The following is a 19423-nucleotide window of genomic DNA, read 5'->3' as shown; positions in this document are numbered from 1 at the left end:
AAGACATGAGTTACTCTGTCTGTGGGAGTGGGAGAAGTGGGTAGAAAGGACAACTTGTGCAAAACACAACTTCAGATGCTAATTATTAGGTTTGGTGTGGCCTCAGAAGTGCTGGCACAGCACTTGTCACTGGGTTCCTATGGTGTGAGCAGAAGAGATTTCTTCCAGAATTGATTTTTTTTAATTGTTCAGAATATACAGTAAAATATCCATATCTGAAATAGGGGTTAGCATTCCAAAGATGTAATATCCCGTCCACTAGAATGTTGTAGGACAGGTAAGCAACATGATTTACTGATCAGCAGTTTTCCTTAATCTAAGGAATAGCTCTGTCTGCAGAGTTTCTGGAAATACTTTTGTGCTGTGTATACTGTAACAAACCTGCTTTTCACAGGGTTAAATCAATCCCTTTGTTTTTGTCCTTCCTATACTTTTCAATTCCTTACTATCACATAAAATAGCCTTTGTAGTAGCAATAGAAATGATTAATCCTTTGTAAGAAAGCTGCATAAAAGCCATACATTTTGGCTAAGCTATTTGACCATAAGGTTTGTTTAAAATATTTGACCATAAGGTTTGTTTAAAATATATATTTGCACTTAGAGAAGTGCAGTACAGCTTCAAATGTGGAGTGCTATCTGTGGCAGGTTTAAATTAACTTATCTTTAAATTTAAATGCTTACTGTTCATAATAACATTATGCCTAAGAACACAGTGTCCCTTTCCATTAGCAGTGTGGAGGCATATTAAGTAGCAGTGTTTCCGGATGAACTCGTTTAACCAAATGCTTACCACTCACCTGAATTCTGCCACAGCATCAATCTTCTTCTATGTTTTTCATAGTGCTCTTGGGAAAGGTGGAACAGCTTATCCAAAATGTTTAATATTTTCCCTGGCTGTTACCCATCTTAATTTTTCAGTGTCCTACTAGGTACCAGCTTTCCTTTGTCAGGCAGGCTCTATAATAGGCCATAGCTTTTAGTTTGCAGAGAGGTCATATTTGTTCTTGTGCAGGTATATATTTTGTGACAAATCCTTGTGKTTTTTTGTATTCAAAGGTAATTCAATAGCATTAGAAAAGATGACAAAATGAGATGATACAAAGAGCTAGCTGACGATTCCTTAGGCAGAATGGAAGTATTCTCTTTCCTGTGTTATACCTTCAGTAAGCCTGTAATATGGCTCAAGAGAGAGCTGTTACCTTCAAAAAGATCTCAGAGGGTTTAGCTGAGGTAGGAAGGGGCAGAACTCCAGTGGCAATGTCCACTGTGCAGCAGAGAGATCCAGTTCAGTTTGAACAACTAGCATGGTGCGAGTAGCAGCTCTGGCAGCTCAAGTCTTCTCACCGCTGCAGGCAAAACTGAATTTACTTGATGGTTTTCCTTACCCAGTCCTTGCACAATGCAGTGTAGAGCCAGCAGCCAGAAAGTATGGAAGGGAGAAGGAAAGATGCCAACTTTAAGCAACTCGTTTTCCCCTTTGCACACTCCACTGCCCGCTGGGATGGATGGTGGCTCATTCCAGCAGCAAGGCCACCAGGCAGGGCAGGAGCAGGATGCAGGCAGCCCGGCTGGGCCTGCCATCACGGGCAGGCCTGGCTGTGCTGGGAGATAGCTCTGCCACCCCTGGCAGGTGCAAAGCTGCAGCCCTTGCAGCTTTCTTTCCCCTTAAAGGACATGACTTAGCCAGAGAGTCAGCCTGTTTTCTGTGGCATCTCCCAGCTCTGCTTGGATCTAAACCAGGCACTTAACCTTTGACAGCTATTTAATTTGCTGTGTTTCTTGACAATGTTGTTTTCTTTCTAAAATTTTCCACGAGGTACTTCCTATGTTTCCACAATTGTTTTTCCCCAGGGATGGTGGGGGTAAAGGTAAAGAGAGTGTTTGACCAAGACGAGGAACAGCAGTGATTTGTAACCCAAAGCTGTTTAAATCGTGTCGACTGCTGCTGACAAACAAGTCGGCCTTTCTGCCTAAAGTACAATTTTCTTCAAGGTATTGMTCTCTGGAGGGGAGTCTGACATCTCTCCCCCTTCATCACCCCTGTGAAGGGATATGAACTGCGCAAAGTGGAGTGGAAACCAGGGTGCTCTGTGATTAATTTGACCTGTGAGTGCATGTTGGCATCGCAGCCAGCTACAGGAGTTGGAAGCAAATGCTGGTTGTGGCAGGTTGGACCTTGCATTTGGGTTCCTGTCTGAAAGAGGGAGCAGAGTCAGAGCCGAGGATGCTAAACACTGCTTAGAAATCAAACATTTCAGTCAACTACTATGAATTAAAGCCTTTGTGAATGAAAAGCTTGCAGTGTTAGAAATGTATAAGAAACATGGCTGCTTAGAAAGTAAAAATGGGTAAAAATGGGGATGATCATATAAGTGTATGGGCAACCTTTCCCCTCTTCCTTCCCCCAACCCCAAAGCCTCAAAAAGCCTCTGTAAAACTAGATTGTGTAATACTGCTACCAAGCCTAAGAGGATTTGGTATCTAAGGTTTTTTATCCCCTGTTCTCTTCAGTAGCTCAACTTCCTTACAATGTCCCTCATACTTGCTTTAAGATGAGAAATTACTAAGCTAAAGAAAAAAAAAGGTGTATTTGGTGTGGTAATATTGTAGTTACCAGAGCAAGAAGCAATTTTCTTAAAAAAACGGAAGTCCTGTTATGCTCTGTTCATCCAGCTCGTGTACACTGTATCACATAATTGCAAACAGCAAATGCTCGGAGGAGAGTGTAATTGCAGAGCAAGTATGAAAACAGTGTGATCCTTCTCTTACTTTACTGAACCATCTTATAGCAACCAGGCAGTTCCTGAGCCAAAAATGCAGTTGGATCACTGTTCCGAGTTATCAGTAGACGAATCTACCACGAATTTGTTTAGTCCCTTTTTGGATCCTTCCTCCCACACTCAGTAGTACTGTCCTTTTCCAGTGGAATCCATCAGTATGAACTGGCTAGTATTCAAACATCACTTCCTCCAAGCTCAAAAGCGGTGCATCCCTATGAGTAAGAAGTGCAGCATAAGGGGCAGGAGACCTGCATGGGTGAGCAAGGAGCTCTTGGCCAAATTCAGACAGAAGAAGAAAATACACAGAATGTGGAAGAGGGGACAGGCTACTTGGGAGGATTATAGGAATGCAGTCAGAGTATGTAGAGATGCAGCGAGGAAGGCTAAGGCCCAGTTGGAATTGAGTCTGGCAAGAGATGTCAAGGACAACAGGAAGGGCTTCTTCAAATACATCAACAGCAAGAGGAGGACTGGGGAAAGTGTGGGCCAGCTACTGACTGGGGTGGGGGCCCTGGTGACAAGGGATAAGGAGAAGGCAGAGTTACTGAATGCCTTCTTTGTTTCAGTCTTCACTGCTAAGGGCAGCCCTCATGAATCCCRTAGCCTGGACGTGAGGGAGAAAGTCTGGAGAAGGGAAGACTTTCCTTTGGTTGAGGAGGACAGGATTAGAGACCTTTTGGGCAGGCTAGACATCCACAAATCCAAGGGCCCGGATGGGATGCCCCCACGGGTCCTGAGGGAGCTGGTGGATGTTGTTGCCAGGCCGCTCTCCATCATCTTTGAAAAGTCCTGAAGAACTGGAGAGGTGCCTGAGGACTGGAAGAAAGCCAGTGTCACTACAGTCTTCAAGAAGGGCAAGAAGGAGGACCCAGGCAACTCTAGGCCAGTCAGCCTCACCTCCATCCCTGAAAAGGTGGTGGAACAGCTCWTTCTGGAGGTCATCTCCAGACAGGTGGAGGAAAAGAAGATGATCAGGAGTAGCCAGTATGGATTCAGCAAGGGGAAATCCTGCTTAACCAACCTGATAGCCTTCTCTGATGGCAAGATTGGCTGGGTAGATGAGGGGAGAGCAGTGGACGTTGTGTACCTTGACTTCAGCAAGGCTTTTGACACTATCTCCCATAACATCCTCCTAGATAAGGTCAGGAAGTGTGGGTTAGACGAGTGSACAGTGAGGTGGATTGAGAACTGGCTGAAAGGCAGAGCTCAGAGGGTCGTCGTCAGTGATGTGGAGTCTAGTTGGAGGCCTGTGGCTATTGGCATCCCCCAGGGCTCAGGACTGGGTCCCATCCTGTTCAACTTCTTCATCAATGACCTGGATGAGGGGACAGAGTGCATCCTCAGCAAGTTTGCTGGTGATACCAAGCTGGGAGGAGTGGCTGATACAGCTGAGGGCTGTGCTGTCATTCAGAGAGACCTGGACAGGCTGGAGAGTTGGGCAGAGAGGAACCTCATGAGGTTCAACAAGGGCAAGTGCAGAGTCCTGCACCTAGGGAAAAATAACGCTAGGCACCATTACAAGCTGGGGGCTGACCTTGTAGAGAGCAGCTCTGCAGAGAAGGACCTGGGCGTGCTGGTGAATGACAAATTGACCATGAGCCAGCAATGTGTCCTTGTGGCCAAGAAAGCCAATGTTATCCTGTGGTGCATTAGGGAGATTGTTGCCAGCAGGTTGAGGGAGGTGATCCTGCCCCTCTGCTCAGCCCTGGKGAGGCCTCAKCTCGAGTMCTGTGTCCAGTTCTGGGTTCCCCAGTACAAGAGAGACATGGAGCTACTGGAGAGAGTCCAGCATAGGGCTACGAAGATGATCCGAGGGCTGGAGCATCTGCCCTRTGAGGAACGGCTGTGAGAGCTGGGCCTSTTYAGCCTGGGGAAGAGAAGACTGAGGGGGGATCTTATCGATGTGTGTAAGTACCTGAAGGGAGGGTGTCAARGGGACGGGGACAAACTCTTTTCTGTTGTCCCATGTGACAGGACAGGAGGCAATGGGCAGAAATTGAAGCACAGGAAGTTTCGCCTGACCGTGAGGGGGAATTTCTTCCCTGTGAGAGTGACAGAGCACTGGACCAGGTTGCCCAGAGACGTTGTGGAGTCTCCTTCTCTGGAGATTTTCAAGGCCTGCCTGGATACAACCCTAACATGCTCAAGGTGACCCTGCTGAGYGKGGAGGTTGGACTAGATGATCTCCAGAGGTCCCTTCCAACCTTACCAATTCTGTGATTCTATGATTTTACAATTCACAGTGTGGAAAAAATGCATCCTTTAGTTAATTTGAAACCTGGTGCCTCCCTTACTCTCTTTCCTCTTTTCCCCTTGCTTCTCTGAGAAACAGTGAAYTATGTTTCCCTCTCCATGTTGAATGAATTGACGGTTCCATGCTGTTTTAGGCATTGACAGGCTTTTATGTGATCCTCAAGTCAAGGATAGGGCATTTTCACCCATGCCCGAGGAAGATCTCTTCCACCCAGAAAATGGTCCATTTACAAGCAAGGTGTCTGATTTCCAGGGGTAACTTGTAAATACATGGTGTTCCCATTATTTGCAGGTGTGTTTGCAGAGGTGAACAGCTGTGTTGTGGAATGTGAGCTGCCATMCAGTGATCTCACTGAGTGTTCATTGCCCCTCTACATTGGGCATCTTGGAGCACAGCTGGAGACTAATGCTCTTCTGCAGTTTCCTGCAGAGCAGACCAGTGTATCACTGCATTACTGTAATCCCAGAACATACCTGTGTATCTACCTATTAGATTTTAAAAAGGTTCTCTACTGAAATTTTTCCCTTTCCTCCTTGAGATGTATGTGTGTGTTGTTATACATAAATGTGTGTGTAGATACATAGATAGATCTGTGGGTATATATGAAGTRAGTGTGTGTATTTGTGTATACACATATGAATATATAGAACTCCCTGTATATAACTTAGGGGGAAAAAAAAGAAATTTGATTTGGTGAAGGAAAGAGCAGAAAACTTATCATAATGGAAGATTGTGACTGGGAATTTTAAACCATGACAGCCAAGAAATTCAAAATTATGTTTCCTGCAGCAACTGTAATTTGTCTGTGCTGGTCATAAATACAAAAGCATAAATCTAGGAGCATATACTCTAATACAGGATACTTCATTATGTGCAAGGGGTCTAAGTTACAGCTGTAAATTTGTGAATTTGAATGTCATGCCTGTTGCATGTTTAAATTTCCCATGATAACATTGAATTTATGTAGTTTCAGTGTGGAGTGTATTAAGAAAGGTTTCGCTATTACAAGTATGTAGTTTCCATTTCAATGAGCGTATTATCTTACATTAAAGCCCTGTATAGTTTATGTACATATTTGTCTAAAACATAGGCGATGCAGGACTAATAAAGCTTGGCAGCCATAATACTGGTAAGTCTTATATTTTTCAGCCTAGACCAGTAATGGCAGTAAAACATGGCTGRCTTTTTAATAGTTTGGCTGTTGTGGAATTGCTAAGCCAGTTTTTGGTACATGTCGTTGGTAACCTTGTATTTGTGTCATAGCTGTCAAAATATAACTATGACTTTTTTCCTCCACGAGATTTATAGTTCTTTCATTGTGTCATCAGTACCAGTAGCAGTGAGAAAATTTTATTTTAAGGCCATATCACAGAAATTCTCCTATTTCCTTTTGCATGTTGCACTTCGATTACTGCACCTGGAGAAAACATGAACAAGCATTTCTGAAAACCCCTGTGGTTYTTCCTGTATTTCAGAACTTCGGGCTAAAAACGTTCTGTAGCTTTGTGTTGGCTTGATCACTAGCACTGACTGTTCATTATCGTCATGCTTTTTTCCTCAAGAAATGGTTCTGTTATTTTCTCTCTTGTGTAGCTGTGAGGTACCTGGATGCAGGTTAGCCAGCAATCCTTTGCTGTGTGTGAATGAAGAGAGAAAACTCGGTCAGTGACTTGATTCCATGTGCCATGGTGTCAAAAATGTCCCACTGGTGTGGCAACATACTGAGTGTTTGCTATTTTATACCCATAAATGAATTCTGGTGGATCCTACTGCTGCTTAAGACAGCTGTCCACCAGTGCCTCAAGCTGCTGTAGTTCTTGGTCTAGCATATGTTAGCACAAACCACTGTAAAGGGCAATTTTCAGCAGGCTAYGCCAGGCGCTGAGCTCCCATGGTGAAGGAACAGGCACGTGTTTTTTCTGTCGACTGCTGCAGAGGTAGTGATCTCCGACAGAAAGCTAGAGCAGAGAGCTGGGAATTGGGAAGGCCTTACGCCTCCGTAGCTGTTTGCTGTCACAAACTCGTGCAGACCTGAATCTTCAGTGATKCATTCCTCTGCTATGGCAGCCCGTGACTGCGTGGGCTAGGCAGGCTGGCACAGTGGGATACTGTTACAATTTTGGTACCCAGTTACTCTTTTTAAACTAAAATTAGCATCTTGAGAGAGAATAGTTAGCAGTGTCATTAAGTACTTCTTTAATTTATTAACCATGGACAGCCAGAAAAGGATATCATAGAGTCATAGAATCATAGAATCGGTAAGGTTGGAAGGGACCTCTGGAGATCTAGTCCAAACTCCCCGCTCAGCAGGGTCACCTAGAGCATGTTAGAGAGGGTTGCATCCAAGTGAGCCTTGAAGATCTCCAGAGAAGGAGACTCCACAAGCGCTCTGGGCAACCTGGTCCAGTGCTCTGTCACTCTCACAGGGAAGAAATTCCCCCTCATGTTCAGGCGAAACTTCCTGTACTTCAATTTCTGCCCGTTGCCTCTTGTCCTGTCACACGGGACAAATGAAAAGAGTTTGTCCCCATCCCCTTGACACCCTCCCTTCAGGTACTTACACACATCGATAAGATCCCCCCTCAGTCTTCTCTTCCCCAGGCTGAAGAGGCCCAGCTCTCGCAGCCGTTCCTCACAGGGCAGGAGCTCCAGCCCTCTGATCATCCTCGTTGCCCTATGCTGGACTCTCTGCAGTAGCTTCATGTCTCTCTTGTCCTGGGGAACCCAGAACTGGACACAGTACTCGAGCTGAGGCCTCCCCAGGGCTGAGCAGAGGGACAGGATCACCTCCCTCGACCTGCTGGCAACACTCTTCCAAATATATGTGATATATGGCTATGTGGATATATGGATATATATGGATATATATGGATATATATGGATATGTGGCTTATAATGCATCATGGAATGGGGATCATCAAAAAGCTTCTGTTTTATTACTAAAAACCCTAGTAATTCAGTACCCCTACATTCTTTCAGCTTGGGTGATTGAAAAATAAAATGTCATTATTTGCAATGTTCCCTGCAACTTGAGCTCAGTGGAACCTTATAGTGTAATTACGGGGAAAGCATTCTTTTGTTTTCTGAAGCTATTGAAGAATGGCTAAGAGAGTGCACTGCAATATTTGAAATGGAAAGTAGACAGAAAATGTAATACAGTGCGGTAGCAACATGCATCTACAAATCTGTGATGGGCCCAAAGAAATGGTGCAGATTGGCTGTGCATCAGCAGCACTCTCTGTGAGGTGCTCTGTGACCAATGCAGACCAGGATTGTGCAGGTGGTATCAATTGTACCTTTTCCTGAACCTTTTTATTTTACTTGCAAATCTTAATAAAAATAAAAACTAACAAGAGATGGTCAGGCTGGGAAATCAGAGCTGGCTGGATGGCAGAGGAGGGCAGTGTGCTAGAAGTTGAGGGCCAACATGYGGGATCAGTTAACTGCTGTTAACTTTGGAGAGCAGAGAGTGCTGGAGCTCTCCAAAACTGTGATGAGAGGTAGCTGGAACTGGTGGCTGGAAATGCCAGCGGAGATGAAAACATGGTGGAATGAGCACATTGCTTTCAAGAGGGGCCTCTGATATGTCTGTAAACTCAGAGGGAAACAGCTTTTGGGGCTGCTGTTTGCTTGAACCTGAAAACAGATCAAAGTCAATAGGCTTTAGGTCACTCCATTATTAGAGGGCGGGTGAGTTTTGAAAAAAGGACAGAGATGGCAATGGGATCTGTTGGAACAGAGCACATGTCTGCTCGGGTGTCTGAATATAATCTTAGTAGCTTCATTTTGACCTGCTAGTTGGAGACTCTTGTCCTACCCTGTTCATGTTTTTTAGATGTAGCTAATAAACAATTATGTAGCTCATGTAGCTCTACAACAAACAGATCAATACATTTGAGAGCTGGGAATTTTATCCATATACTAACTTTAGCATTGATACAAGACTTACTGCAATGATATTGACTGGCCAGGTGGTAAAGTGAGAGAATGATTTGGAATTATTGCCTTGTCTTTTACCGTAAATGATTTTTCTGTGTAATAAGTCTCTGTGAAAAGGTTAGCACTTAATACTAAAAAAGTTAGACTTACTATTGTAAGCGTTTGTTCTTCCAGTTTACTTTACCCCTTCGGTATACACACGCATGCATGCACACACAAAATTGCAATAATTCTGTTTCTTAAGTTAGTAACATACACTTGATAATGCGGAAAGAGGGCCAGATCCTACAGATGATTACGTGGGCTTCTTTAGAAGATACTTTCTAAAATAAAATCTTTCTTCTCGGTTGTTTCCAAGGCCAAACTGTGCTTCAAAATAGATTTCAGAAAGCATCCAAAATACATATCCTGTATATTACACAAATTCAAAATAGAGTTGTAGGTATTCCTACCCAGGCCAGCCGTTTATAATAAAGGTATGTATTTTCTTTTTTTTTCAGCCACTCAGCAAATATCCACCTTTAATCAATGATATCTCGTTTTGGCTGCCTACAAAGACATACTCTAAAAATGATTTCTATGATTTGGCCCGAACCATCGGTGGAGACTTGATAGAAAGGGTTGTCCTACTGGATGAATTTACCCATCCAAAGTAAGTAAAATTTATTTTACTTATTTTTCCATATTGTCAGAATATTTTTAGTGCTATATACCAATAAATTCTTGATGTTTATAGTGTTTGTACATTTCATTTTTTTTGCTCCAAAACATTTTCTTCCACACTCTCAAGAATAAATACTTTTATTTAAAAATATTACTTAAATTTTAGTTTTGTGTTAGTACTGAGCTTACAGTATTCACAGTGCGATCCCAATGTGTTGTACCTAGTTAATCATAGTGCTAGTGAACAACTGCTTTCCTGAAGACATCTGTCAATGCATCATACTCTTATCCAGAGGATATCTAATATTCTTGTTCTGCTCTTTGACAGGTTTGTGTCTGTGTTCTCTTCCTTTCTTTTTCTGGTCTTCATCCACTAGCAGACCTTGCCTGTAAATRTCAGGAGTAATAATGACTGGTTGCAGAAGACTATTGTTAGCATTTGGTGGGGAGAGAAAAATAGTTTTTTTCCTATTTCTGATACATATTTATGCTGCTTAGCAATCTCTCAGACTGCAGAATGCCTTTTTATTGATACAGCAGCATTGATATGACTATTCTGGGTGCAAAGGTTAATTGTCCAACTGATACTATCAGTTGTCTCAAACAGTGACAAATACCAGCTATTGCATATGCACTTTTCCAACTTGCTCATTCCAAATAAAGAAGTAAATATCCTACTGGCTAACCAAAATTGTTTTCTTAATTAATCTGTCCTCCTTGTTTTTTTTTTTTTTTTTTTTTTTCCTGCTCTGAGATACTTTGACACATCCTGAATACATACCAGTATGGCAGTTGATAAGTACGAGGTGTTTTCTTCCTGTACAAAGAATACACCTCCAGTTCCCTCTGCAGCTTGGACAAATGAATGGGAAGTATGATCTCTCCCTGAGAATTGTCACACTAATTTAGGACTTTCCTAGTGTTGCTCAGTGTTCCCTCCCTAAAGGCATTAAACCCTTTTTCAGCAAAAGTCTGAATGTGCTATAGTACTGCATGGAGTAAACACTTCTCACCTTCAGGCCAAAAGGGTTTCAGTGGGTGTTACTGGTGGGTGGTTGGTAAGTGGGATAGTACTCCTAATGTATTCCACTGCAACAACAATAAAAAGAAACCTTCTAAAATGCACCAGTAAGAGACAGTAGTTCAAGCAGATGATCTACCTCATTAAAGAAGAAGAACTATAGATAAAGGCTGACTTTGATGTTAGCCATAAGGGTTGCTCTGCCATTTCTTCTTAGACCACAGGGTGTGCACATACAAAACTTGCTAAGGTGTTGCAAACTGATGACATAAACAGTGTAAGTTCTTTTTATCTGTTCTGCAAAGCCTTTGTAACTGATTCTTTGAAAAAAAGAGCGTTCTGCTTAGTCTTAATTCCAAGMTAATTGTCTTGTTTAATGACTGGTACAGTGGCTTCTTTTATTCAGTATTACAGAAAAGCTTCTGGGCACAGAAATTAACATTAAAAACCCCCCTGTGTTGTTATGGATCTGTATGTTACGGATCTGGATGCTTGTAATCATTATCTTGAATTTGTAGTGATTCTTGTGTGGAGGATGGAGAAAAAGTATATACGGTAGGAAAGTCTGCAGTGTTCCTGTCTTGAATGTTAATTACTTATAAGTAAGTCTGACAGTGAAGCAGCTTAATAAGTTCATGCCTGTAGTTGATCACTTCTGGAATTTAAAATTCAGAATTTTTCATCCTTTAAAAATGCCACTTTCATGCAATTAAAAGGAAGAGGAGTTAGCATACTTGGAGGTCTTATTTTCCTTTTTAATCTACCTTTCTTAATTGTAGGACTATAAAGATTGGAAAAGAGAAAATGCCACACAAATAAAGCTAGTTTAGAGCACAGAAAAGAGGTCTTTTAATTCATATACTTTATAAAGGCTGTCTCTGTCATACTGTGTAGTTATCTACAGACTTTTCTGTGATTCAGAGACCTTTCAAGGTTCTACTAGGAATCAGATTGATAACCATGCTGCAGTTTGTAGCAATTACAGTTTACATTAGCAGTGAAATGTATTCCTATATAGGGAAAAGGAAAAGCAGAAAAACAGCATGAGATAAGTAATTGTTTAAACAGCCATAGCCTTCCCATCTGTAAACAAGGAAGAGATGTCTGTTTGAAAAAAAGAAGAAATGCTGCATTTCTGGGTTATCCACTTTGCAAGTTGATGATGTTGAGCCATTTTCTAGGAAAGCACAGGCAATTAAAGATACAACGGGAAGTATTCTCACTGCTGAAAGCCAAGATTTAGGGGAATGCCAAGTTACTGTGCTAGGTTAATTAAGAACTGTTCCAGCCCGAATGCACCTAACATAAACTTGACTAAACAAGACACAACATTCAGGTAAAGTGAGTAATGTGAGATATGTGAAGAAGGCTTTCCGGCAAATAACCTTTTTGGTTCAGTTTAGTCTGCCAAAATGTCTTGTTTTTTCCTGACAGCTGAAACTAATTGTAATGGAAACTAATTGCTAGCCTAATGGGGCTAGATCAATTGTAAAATGTGGCAAGCAGGAATTATTTTATAGTCCAGTCGTATCTTAGTCTGAGATGAAAAAAGTAGATGCTCCCTGTTGGAGAACAAAGTACTAGCAGTAGTTAGAGTATGTGGACACTTCTATATTTACCTCTTTGAATTCTCTTGTTCCTGTAAAATCCTGTTCTTCAGTGCATCAGGTAGACCTTATGTAGCAAAGAAACCAGTATGCTCCATTCCAAGCAGAGAAATGAGTTTTAGCAACTAAGGCAAGGTAGATACCATTTAGTAAAAGTGAGTCTGAAAACTAGGATAATTATAGAGGTGATCAACAAGAGTCCTGTGATCCACAAGAATTTCATCCTCTCAGTTTCATCCCAACTATTCCAAGTGATCTCCCCTGCCCCATACTCTCCTTTTGAATAAAGATTTTGAATTAAATGGAGAACATGGATTTTTCCAGTGGCTGTAATCATGACATGTCTGTCTACATTACAGATATGTGTCTGTGTGAGATGTCAGGTGAGAGGAGATGGCCATGAATCTCAGCTGTGGCTGGGTACCTGCAGTTGGAAGATACCTTCTTCCAAGTGCCAAACAGCATCCCTCCCACTCTGTGAAGCTCTGGCAGCTGGTTGGTGGGTTTATATCTGGCAGCCAGACCAGAAAATSTGGGAACAGAGGAGATCCTTGGGTAGGAAAGAAGCAGCACCTGTGTGAAATGCGGATGTTGCATTCTAGACATGAGGATGTGGAAGAGAATGAGTARTACACAGGCCTGAACAGCTCAGAGCCTAATTCTGTCTGTGGTTAATGCCTTCCCTTTGCCCTTATGGCAAAAGGCCATCACAGAGCTTTAGTACAGAACACAAATGGAAATGTAAGGCCTATGGTCACCTTATTTTTAGGATATTCTTGGAAACTAGATATTGYATTAGGCTTGTGCTGATGATGCTGTCAGGTGTAACTTCATTCAATATGAATAAAGCACAACATGGCTGCAGTCCTCAGGCATTTAAAGAATACATCATTGGAGATGGAGGAAAAGCTGTGGTTTTGCTGAAATCCCAAAGCAAGTGAGTGAAATTGTGGAGGATATAGCAAGAACAGGATTGGAGGACCTGCAAGGCATGTAGAATAACACTGTCCCTTAGCAGTGAACAAAATAATTTCTACAGTTTGCCTTGTGGATTTAAGCTGTCCTTTGCTTGATGCATTGGCCAYAAACATTTAGATTTCTGTAACTTTGATTAGCAGAACATACTTGTCTGTGCATAGCTTGTAAAATCAGTTCATTGTGATCTACTTTTAGTTGTCAGTTCTTATATATGACTTGAGCTGTGAGACTAGCCACCAGAAGATAGTGGCCTGTTTCTACTACCTGGCTGGATTTTTTCTTTCAAGAAAGAAGGACATYTAAGCATTTTTAAGGATATTTAAGCATTGCTCTGCAAATACATGATGAAAAAGAATTTGTGGCTGATGTTTTTCCCTGTGGAACATTCCAGAGAACAAACATTTRCAAAAACAAAGAGGATATTTTAGACTGTATTGATGCTGAAGGGAGAACAGAAATTAGTGATTTTCTTATTATTTTTTGCAAAGGGTGCTGCACTCTTAAGTTCAGACTTCTACTACTCAGCTTGTCTAATCTGCCTAATCAATATGAATGTCTTTCAGAAACTAAAACACAAAAGGGTTCTATTTTCAGTGTCAAGACTTCTCCAGTTTCTGGAGGAGGAAAGGAAGCAGGTTTCAGAGAGATAAAGAAGGTTGGCTGAATGGCATCAAAGGGTAGGAAGATCTGTGCCCATTATGAGTAAACAAATCAAAAATGCTGCCATCGAGAGACTTCCAGTAAGAGCAGTATTTGGCATTTCTGAGAGTTTAAAATTAGTATTGCGACCATGCACAAATGGAATTCCAGCAATGATAATAAAAATGTACGTGCCTAAAGTAGCACAGGAAATACTGGCTAATTGTGCAACAACTTGAAATAGAGACCTTGAAGTTGAACATGAAGTCTGTGATATACATACATAGTAGAAAGTAAACTGAATTTCCTAATATAAAGACCAGAAATGATGTAATAACCATTTTAAAACAAATGATTGAATTTTATCTCATGTGGTTACAAGTAAGGATAAGGGCAAGTRGGGAGACTGGAAAGAAGTAATTTGGCTTGTATTAAATGAGGATTGCAACCTGAAAATCAAGTAAAACTGAAATGCCTGAACTCAGGTAATCAGAAAAAGGGTTAGAGACCACAATGACGAATAGTTTGTTCACACTACTCAAAGTCGGTAGAGCTAGCGCTGTTGGACACCTGGTTTGGTGAGGATGTCGCAGCCCAAAGCTAGCAGAAGCACTTCTGAAGGATTGTGGCTTGGTAAGAGTCCCTAGGTAAAGTGCAGCTGCTTGGCAGGTCCTKCCCCAAAACTAGGGCTGGAGCCAGGGAGAACATCAGCTAAGTGATAGAATATTGTTTTAACTTGAGCTGTGGTAGAGGGGACAGGCTGAAGGTCCAAGAGATAAAGAGACAAAGGAGTCAAGGGTGAGTATCTGGCCCCTGTGATACAGTACCAGGAATAGAATTCAGAAATACTGAGGTTGTTCATCTTTACTTTAACTGACCACTGCAGGCCTTTTCTTCATCTCAGCATATTGTGTCTCTTCCACTAGATACATTACATAGTGCTGTGGCGTATTATGGATTCATCTCCCTGTTCTGAAAAAAATATATTCTGAGTTTTGCAGAGAGATTGTTTTCCTATGGCCATGATTTTTAGAAATTTCCCACTAAGCCTTTATTTCTGTGCAAAGAGAATGGAAGGAGGGATATGCCTCCACAGCTTCCTTTGTAAGGAAGATATTCAAGCAGGCTGAAAGAATTATACAACTGTAATCAAGAAATGCACTGTGTACTCAATGGTACTTAAGAAGTAAATTTTTAATCAGAACAACTAAAAATACTCTGAAAAGGCAATGTGGGAGACAATAAGGGGGGAGGAGAAATTGATTTGCAGCATTTTGAAGGCAATGTTGTTAAAAATATAAGTGAGGGATGAGTAAGAAGGATTTATTCCTGCCTTTGAATGAACTACTTGCTACTTCTGGAGTGAGTGCTGCACACTTGTAACTACGTGTTAAATAAAGGGGAAGGAAAAGTATTGGCTGCTGCAATGTAGGAAGGTGGGTCAACCATGGCCCTACTTCCAGAGATACTGGGAGTAGAGTTCAGATGACTTGTGTCCTTTCTTTTCCATAAATTAAAGGGACTAGGTCTGTCAGATAAGAGTCAGATCCTATTGACTATTTTGTTTAGTCAAAGCATACCCCTAGCTCCTTACTAGTACRTAGAAAAATGCAATATAATAGACAATCTTATTTTCCTTTTATTGTCAGATGTTCTTATCAAGCTGCAGATCAAATGAAATACTTGCAGGTCTGGTTTATTTATTGAAGATTCTTTTCTGTCTTGGTTTTGTCTGGCTTCTGGAACAGGTGAATTATAGYGGAATAATTCTGAAAAGCTGCTTGCTGCTGGTATTGTGCAAATTAAAACAATCAGTTCAGTCCCTGAACACCTTGTTGTTCATCAGCCTGAGTACTTTACAATTTGCAGAGGGATTCTTTGAGATTATCTTTAACTGCTGAACCGGCAAAGTCCCAGCAGCAGTTTCTCTGCAAAAACCCGGAAGCTGCTTTTGACAGTAGCTATCAGAGGATAGGTTTCCTATTAAAGAACTGTGTTCTCCAGCTTTGAAGTTTTTCTCTCATTTGTCCAAGCGAATGGAAGACTAGTATTTTTGCAGGAGATGAACAACTTGTTGGTGGCTCTGGATGCTAGTTGTCTTCTGACCCTTTTTTCAACTGCAGCAGTGGAGCTGCAGCTAGTACAAGGGCTACAGTAGTACCTCTGTGCCTCTTCTCTTTTCTCACCTTTGTCGAATAACCAGGAAGAGGGCCACCTATTTACTCCCATGGATTAGATCCTTGGACCTTTTTGTTTCTTTTTTTCTTTTTTGTCTTATGGGTTTCAATTTAGGAAACATGCCTGTAATAGAGGCTGTGTGCTTTTAAGTGCATTATACTCCTATTATGTGTGTGTCAAGCCTTCCCCTGTTCCCCAAACTGACCTTATAGCCAGTGGTGTTTGCTTGGTTCACATTCATAGTGACCCCAAGTACCCTTCAGSTTCCTTTCGTTCCCTGAACTTTCTCCTTTGAAAAAGCAGCTATGTACAAATAGCAGCTCTTTTCTCTTAACAGATCCTGCTTAGAGGTAGTTGGGATTTTTCTGACCAAGTTTGTTTATCTACCTGTGGGCTGGGCAGAGAGAGATGCTTTATGAAGACATTCTGGTTGTGTTCCACCAGACCCTGGACAGTCTGCTTTCTAAGGGAAGGTGGTGAGGTCTTCTCATCTTCCTAGAAGTTTTAAAGAGCCCAGGCGTGGGCTCCATGTCTGTGAAACACAAGGCAGCCATCTGCTAGTTTTTGGTTTTGAGAGATTGAGTAGAAAAGCTTTTAATTCCTCCTATTTTTCCTTGGTAGTACCTGCTAGGAGAAGTCAGAGATCTGGGAYAGCAAAAAAGAGTATGCACTTTAATGGCACAAGCCAGAAAGTATTGTTTGATATGGAAGTAGGCCTTTTCACTATTATATTTATTATGCATACAGGTGTAGAGTTGGAATATAGTCTGCATGTTTTTATTAAGCATCCTCTTCAAAGATTTGTAATGCTTGGCCTGGAACTTTTGAATTCCAGTGTGAATTCAGATGTCCTATTCCCTCAGGCTGATTCAGATCTGCCCCCCCCCCCCCCCCCGAATAACAGTTCCCTGGCCAAACCTCTGCAACCTGAAAGTGTCATAAAGAACTATCAGAGGAGCTATAGAGACACAGAAGAGTCTATCCTGTAGAAACAGTGTGACCTTGAACTGTTTGATATCTGCTTTTTCTGGGCATTTCTTGTTTCATCTGCATAAGATTGTCTTGAGAAACACCAGGAAATGCCTTAGCTTTGTTTTACAAAAACACAGAAAAAATCATACTCTTTACAATAAAATGTGAGTTCTATTACTTACAGCTTTTTTTACTTAGCTTTTGTCTGCTGCTTCAGACCTCTGATGCAAACATTCACTTGAAGATGGGAAAAGAATAATCAACCAGTCATGAAAGAAAGACTCTACTTTTTCTCCCTTTCTCAGGCAGGCACCGTACAAGTAGCTATTCTTAATGGCTCACTATCGAAGTCTGAGATTTCCTTTAAACCACTGTACTCAAATCAATTGTGGGTCGGGCTGTGTTCTGCTGAATAGTCCGTGGCTCTTCAGAGACTTCACAGAGAAAATGATCTTCACTAACAGAAAATAATTTACTATTAATGAGCTTCAGTAGGAGTCCCATTATTCTTCTTTGGTGGGAGGCTGGTGGCTAACACACAGACTTGTGGGAGGTTTGGTATTCAGGAAAGGAAAAAGATGAAGTAACCACAGGATCCCATTAGAGGCAGGGGGGGAAACACAGCCCTGAAGTGTGATGTATCACCAGTGATATTCCATGTGAAATGTAATCACCCTTCWCGAGTAATGAGAAGAGAGGAAAACTTAAGTACATGAGCCACACAGAAGACAAATGTCAACTCCCTTATGTATTCAGGCAGATACAGAGCATAGGTTTGCTCTATAGAAAAGGGATCACTGGAGTCACAGTGAATCTTTCTAAGAGGCTGCTTGGGTGAAGAGCTTAACCTTTTTTCATCATGTCAACCCAGAGGCAGCCATTCACAACCAGTTCTCAGAGGCAGCCCAGAAATCTTTGCCACAATTCCCAAAGCACTTCACAGGAGGCATCATAGGAATAAACACAGTGATTTATTGACAAGCAGTGGGCTGCTGAAAGATAGCTAAACGAGTCAGCTGCTGCTGGATGCAAGGGGGTTGGCAATAGGCTTATGAGTGCTTCTAAGTTAAGAGAAATCCTAGTGAATCACTGTCCTTGTAGACCAGAGGCTGAGACTACTTCTGTGCAAAATATTTTCCATAATATGTAACTGTGACCATATTTGAATTTGGGAAGCATTACAATGGCTATGCATGTATCAGAGAGAAAACAAACAGTGAAATCTTCTGYAATCACATCCGTTAGATGTTAAATACTGCATTTGCTGAGGAACTTGAGATTAATTTATTCTTGCAATGCCTTTTGAAAGTGCTTTACTCAGCTGCTAGGATGAAGGAAGGAATTCACTATGTGGAAGAGGCGAATAGTCCTCCCTTCATCCTGCGCTTTGTCTCCCTCTTTTTACCTCACACTGGAAGGTTTTTCTTTGCCATTTCTCTGCCCCCATCCTCCTCTGCTTGGGGTGAGCATTGCTGTGCTCCTGCTGCAGCCTGAGGCTGGGATGCGCTCTCCCTCTCTTCTTAGTTTCAGCCCCTGCCCCATCTGTTCTCTCAGAATAACTCCTTAGCTGGCCAACCTCCCCCAGCAGGCGGGGAGGTCAAGACGGCTGGGTACTGTCACGGTCACCAGTCCTGCCTGCCCATGTTGCAGGTTGGGAAGCACAGCAACAGAGAACGGATGAGGGAGGGAAATGTGTTTCTGCTAGGTCTGTGTCTTCAACTAGTTTTTCTTCAGAACAGTAGCCGCTCATCCTTCTTAAGAGTTTCTGTCTCACTCCTTCTTCATCAACCTTTAAATGAAATTTAGCAGGAAAGCATGGTATGTTTGCTTGCTGTGGTGTCCCAGTATTGTGAAGAAGCTCAACATGTGTGCTTAGCGCTTCTTTGGCAGATTCTGAGTTTCTCTAAAATTCTAAAATACAGGCATTTGCACTCATCCTGTGGCTAGAGCTTCCTAGAACTGTGTTTAGTCTGCTAATATGGTAGCCAGACCCCTATTTCTTAGGCTAGATTCGGCCGAACATAGCTCCTGTAGTGCTGCCAAGGTGGGAGATGAAAAGAAAAAGTCTTTATATGGCCCTCTTCACATCCTAGTGTTGTTACACAGAAGAGAGGTAATTTTAGGACTAAATAAGTAATCTTACTCTATGTATTTTATGGATCCAGCACACATTTTTGTGTGGAAAAAAACTTACAGATAGAAAGGATTTTTTATAAAGTTGAGTCAATGCACTGAACAGCTCAGAGGTTACTTACCTCTTTGCTGGAAAATGTCAGCATTTAGACTGAGGAAACAAGATTTTCTTTCATTTCAGAACAAACTAATGTCAGCATTCCTGAAAGAGATCATAGTGTTTTCATGTTTTTTATTTTGTCCTTGATAGTTATTTT

General features: G+C 41.8%; 1 protein-coding gene across 5 annotated transcripts in view; it reads left to right on the top strand.

Moving 5' to 3' along the window:
- The window catches only part of FARS2 (phenylalanyl-tRNA synthetase 2, mitochondrial), a 256063-nt gene that overhangs the window by 163904 nt on the left and 72736 nt on the right, over window positions 1-19423 (top strand). For all 5 annotated transcript variants that reach the window (XM_085321692.1, XM_085321694.1, XM_085321693.1 and 2 more), the window contains one exon: window positions 9476-9627. In XM_085321692.1, coding sequence (XP_085177818.1) covers window positions 9476-9627 — 152 coding nt within the window. The remainder of the gene's footprint in view (window positions 1-9475; window positions 9628-19423) is intronic.

This window comes from Rhea americana, unplaced genomic scaffold, assembly GCF_003343005.1.
Source record: "Rhea americana isolate MKP2758 unplaced genomic scaffold, rheAme1 scaffold_70, whole genome shotgun sequence".
NCBI classification, from domain to species: domain Eukaryota; kingdom Metazoa; phylum Chordata; class Aves; order Rheiformes; family Rheidae; genus Rhea; species Rhea americana.
The sequence above is the reverse complement of the archived record's forward strand: the minus strand, read 5'-3'. Positions and strand labels throughout refer to the sequence as shown.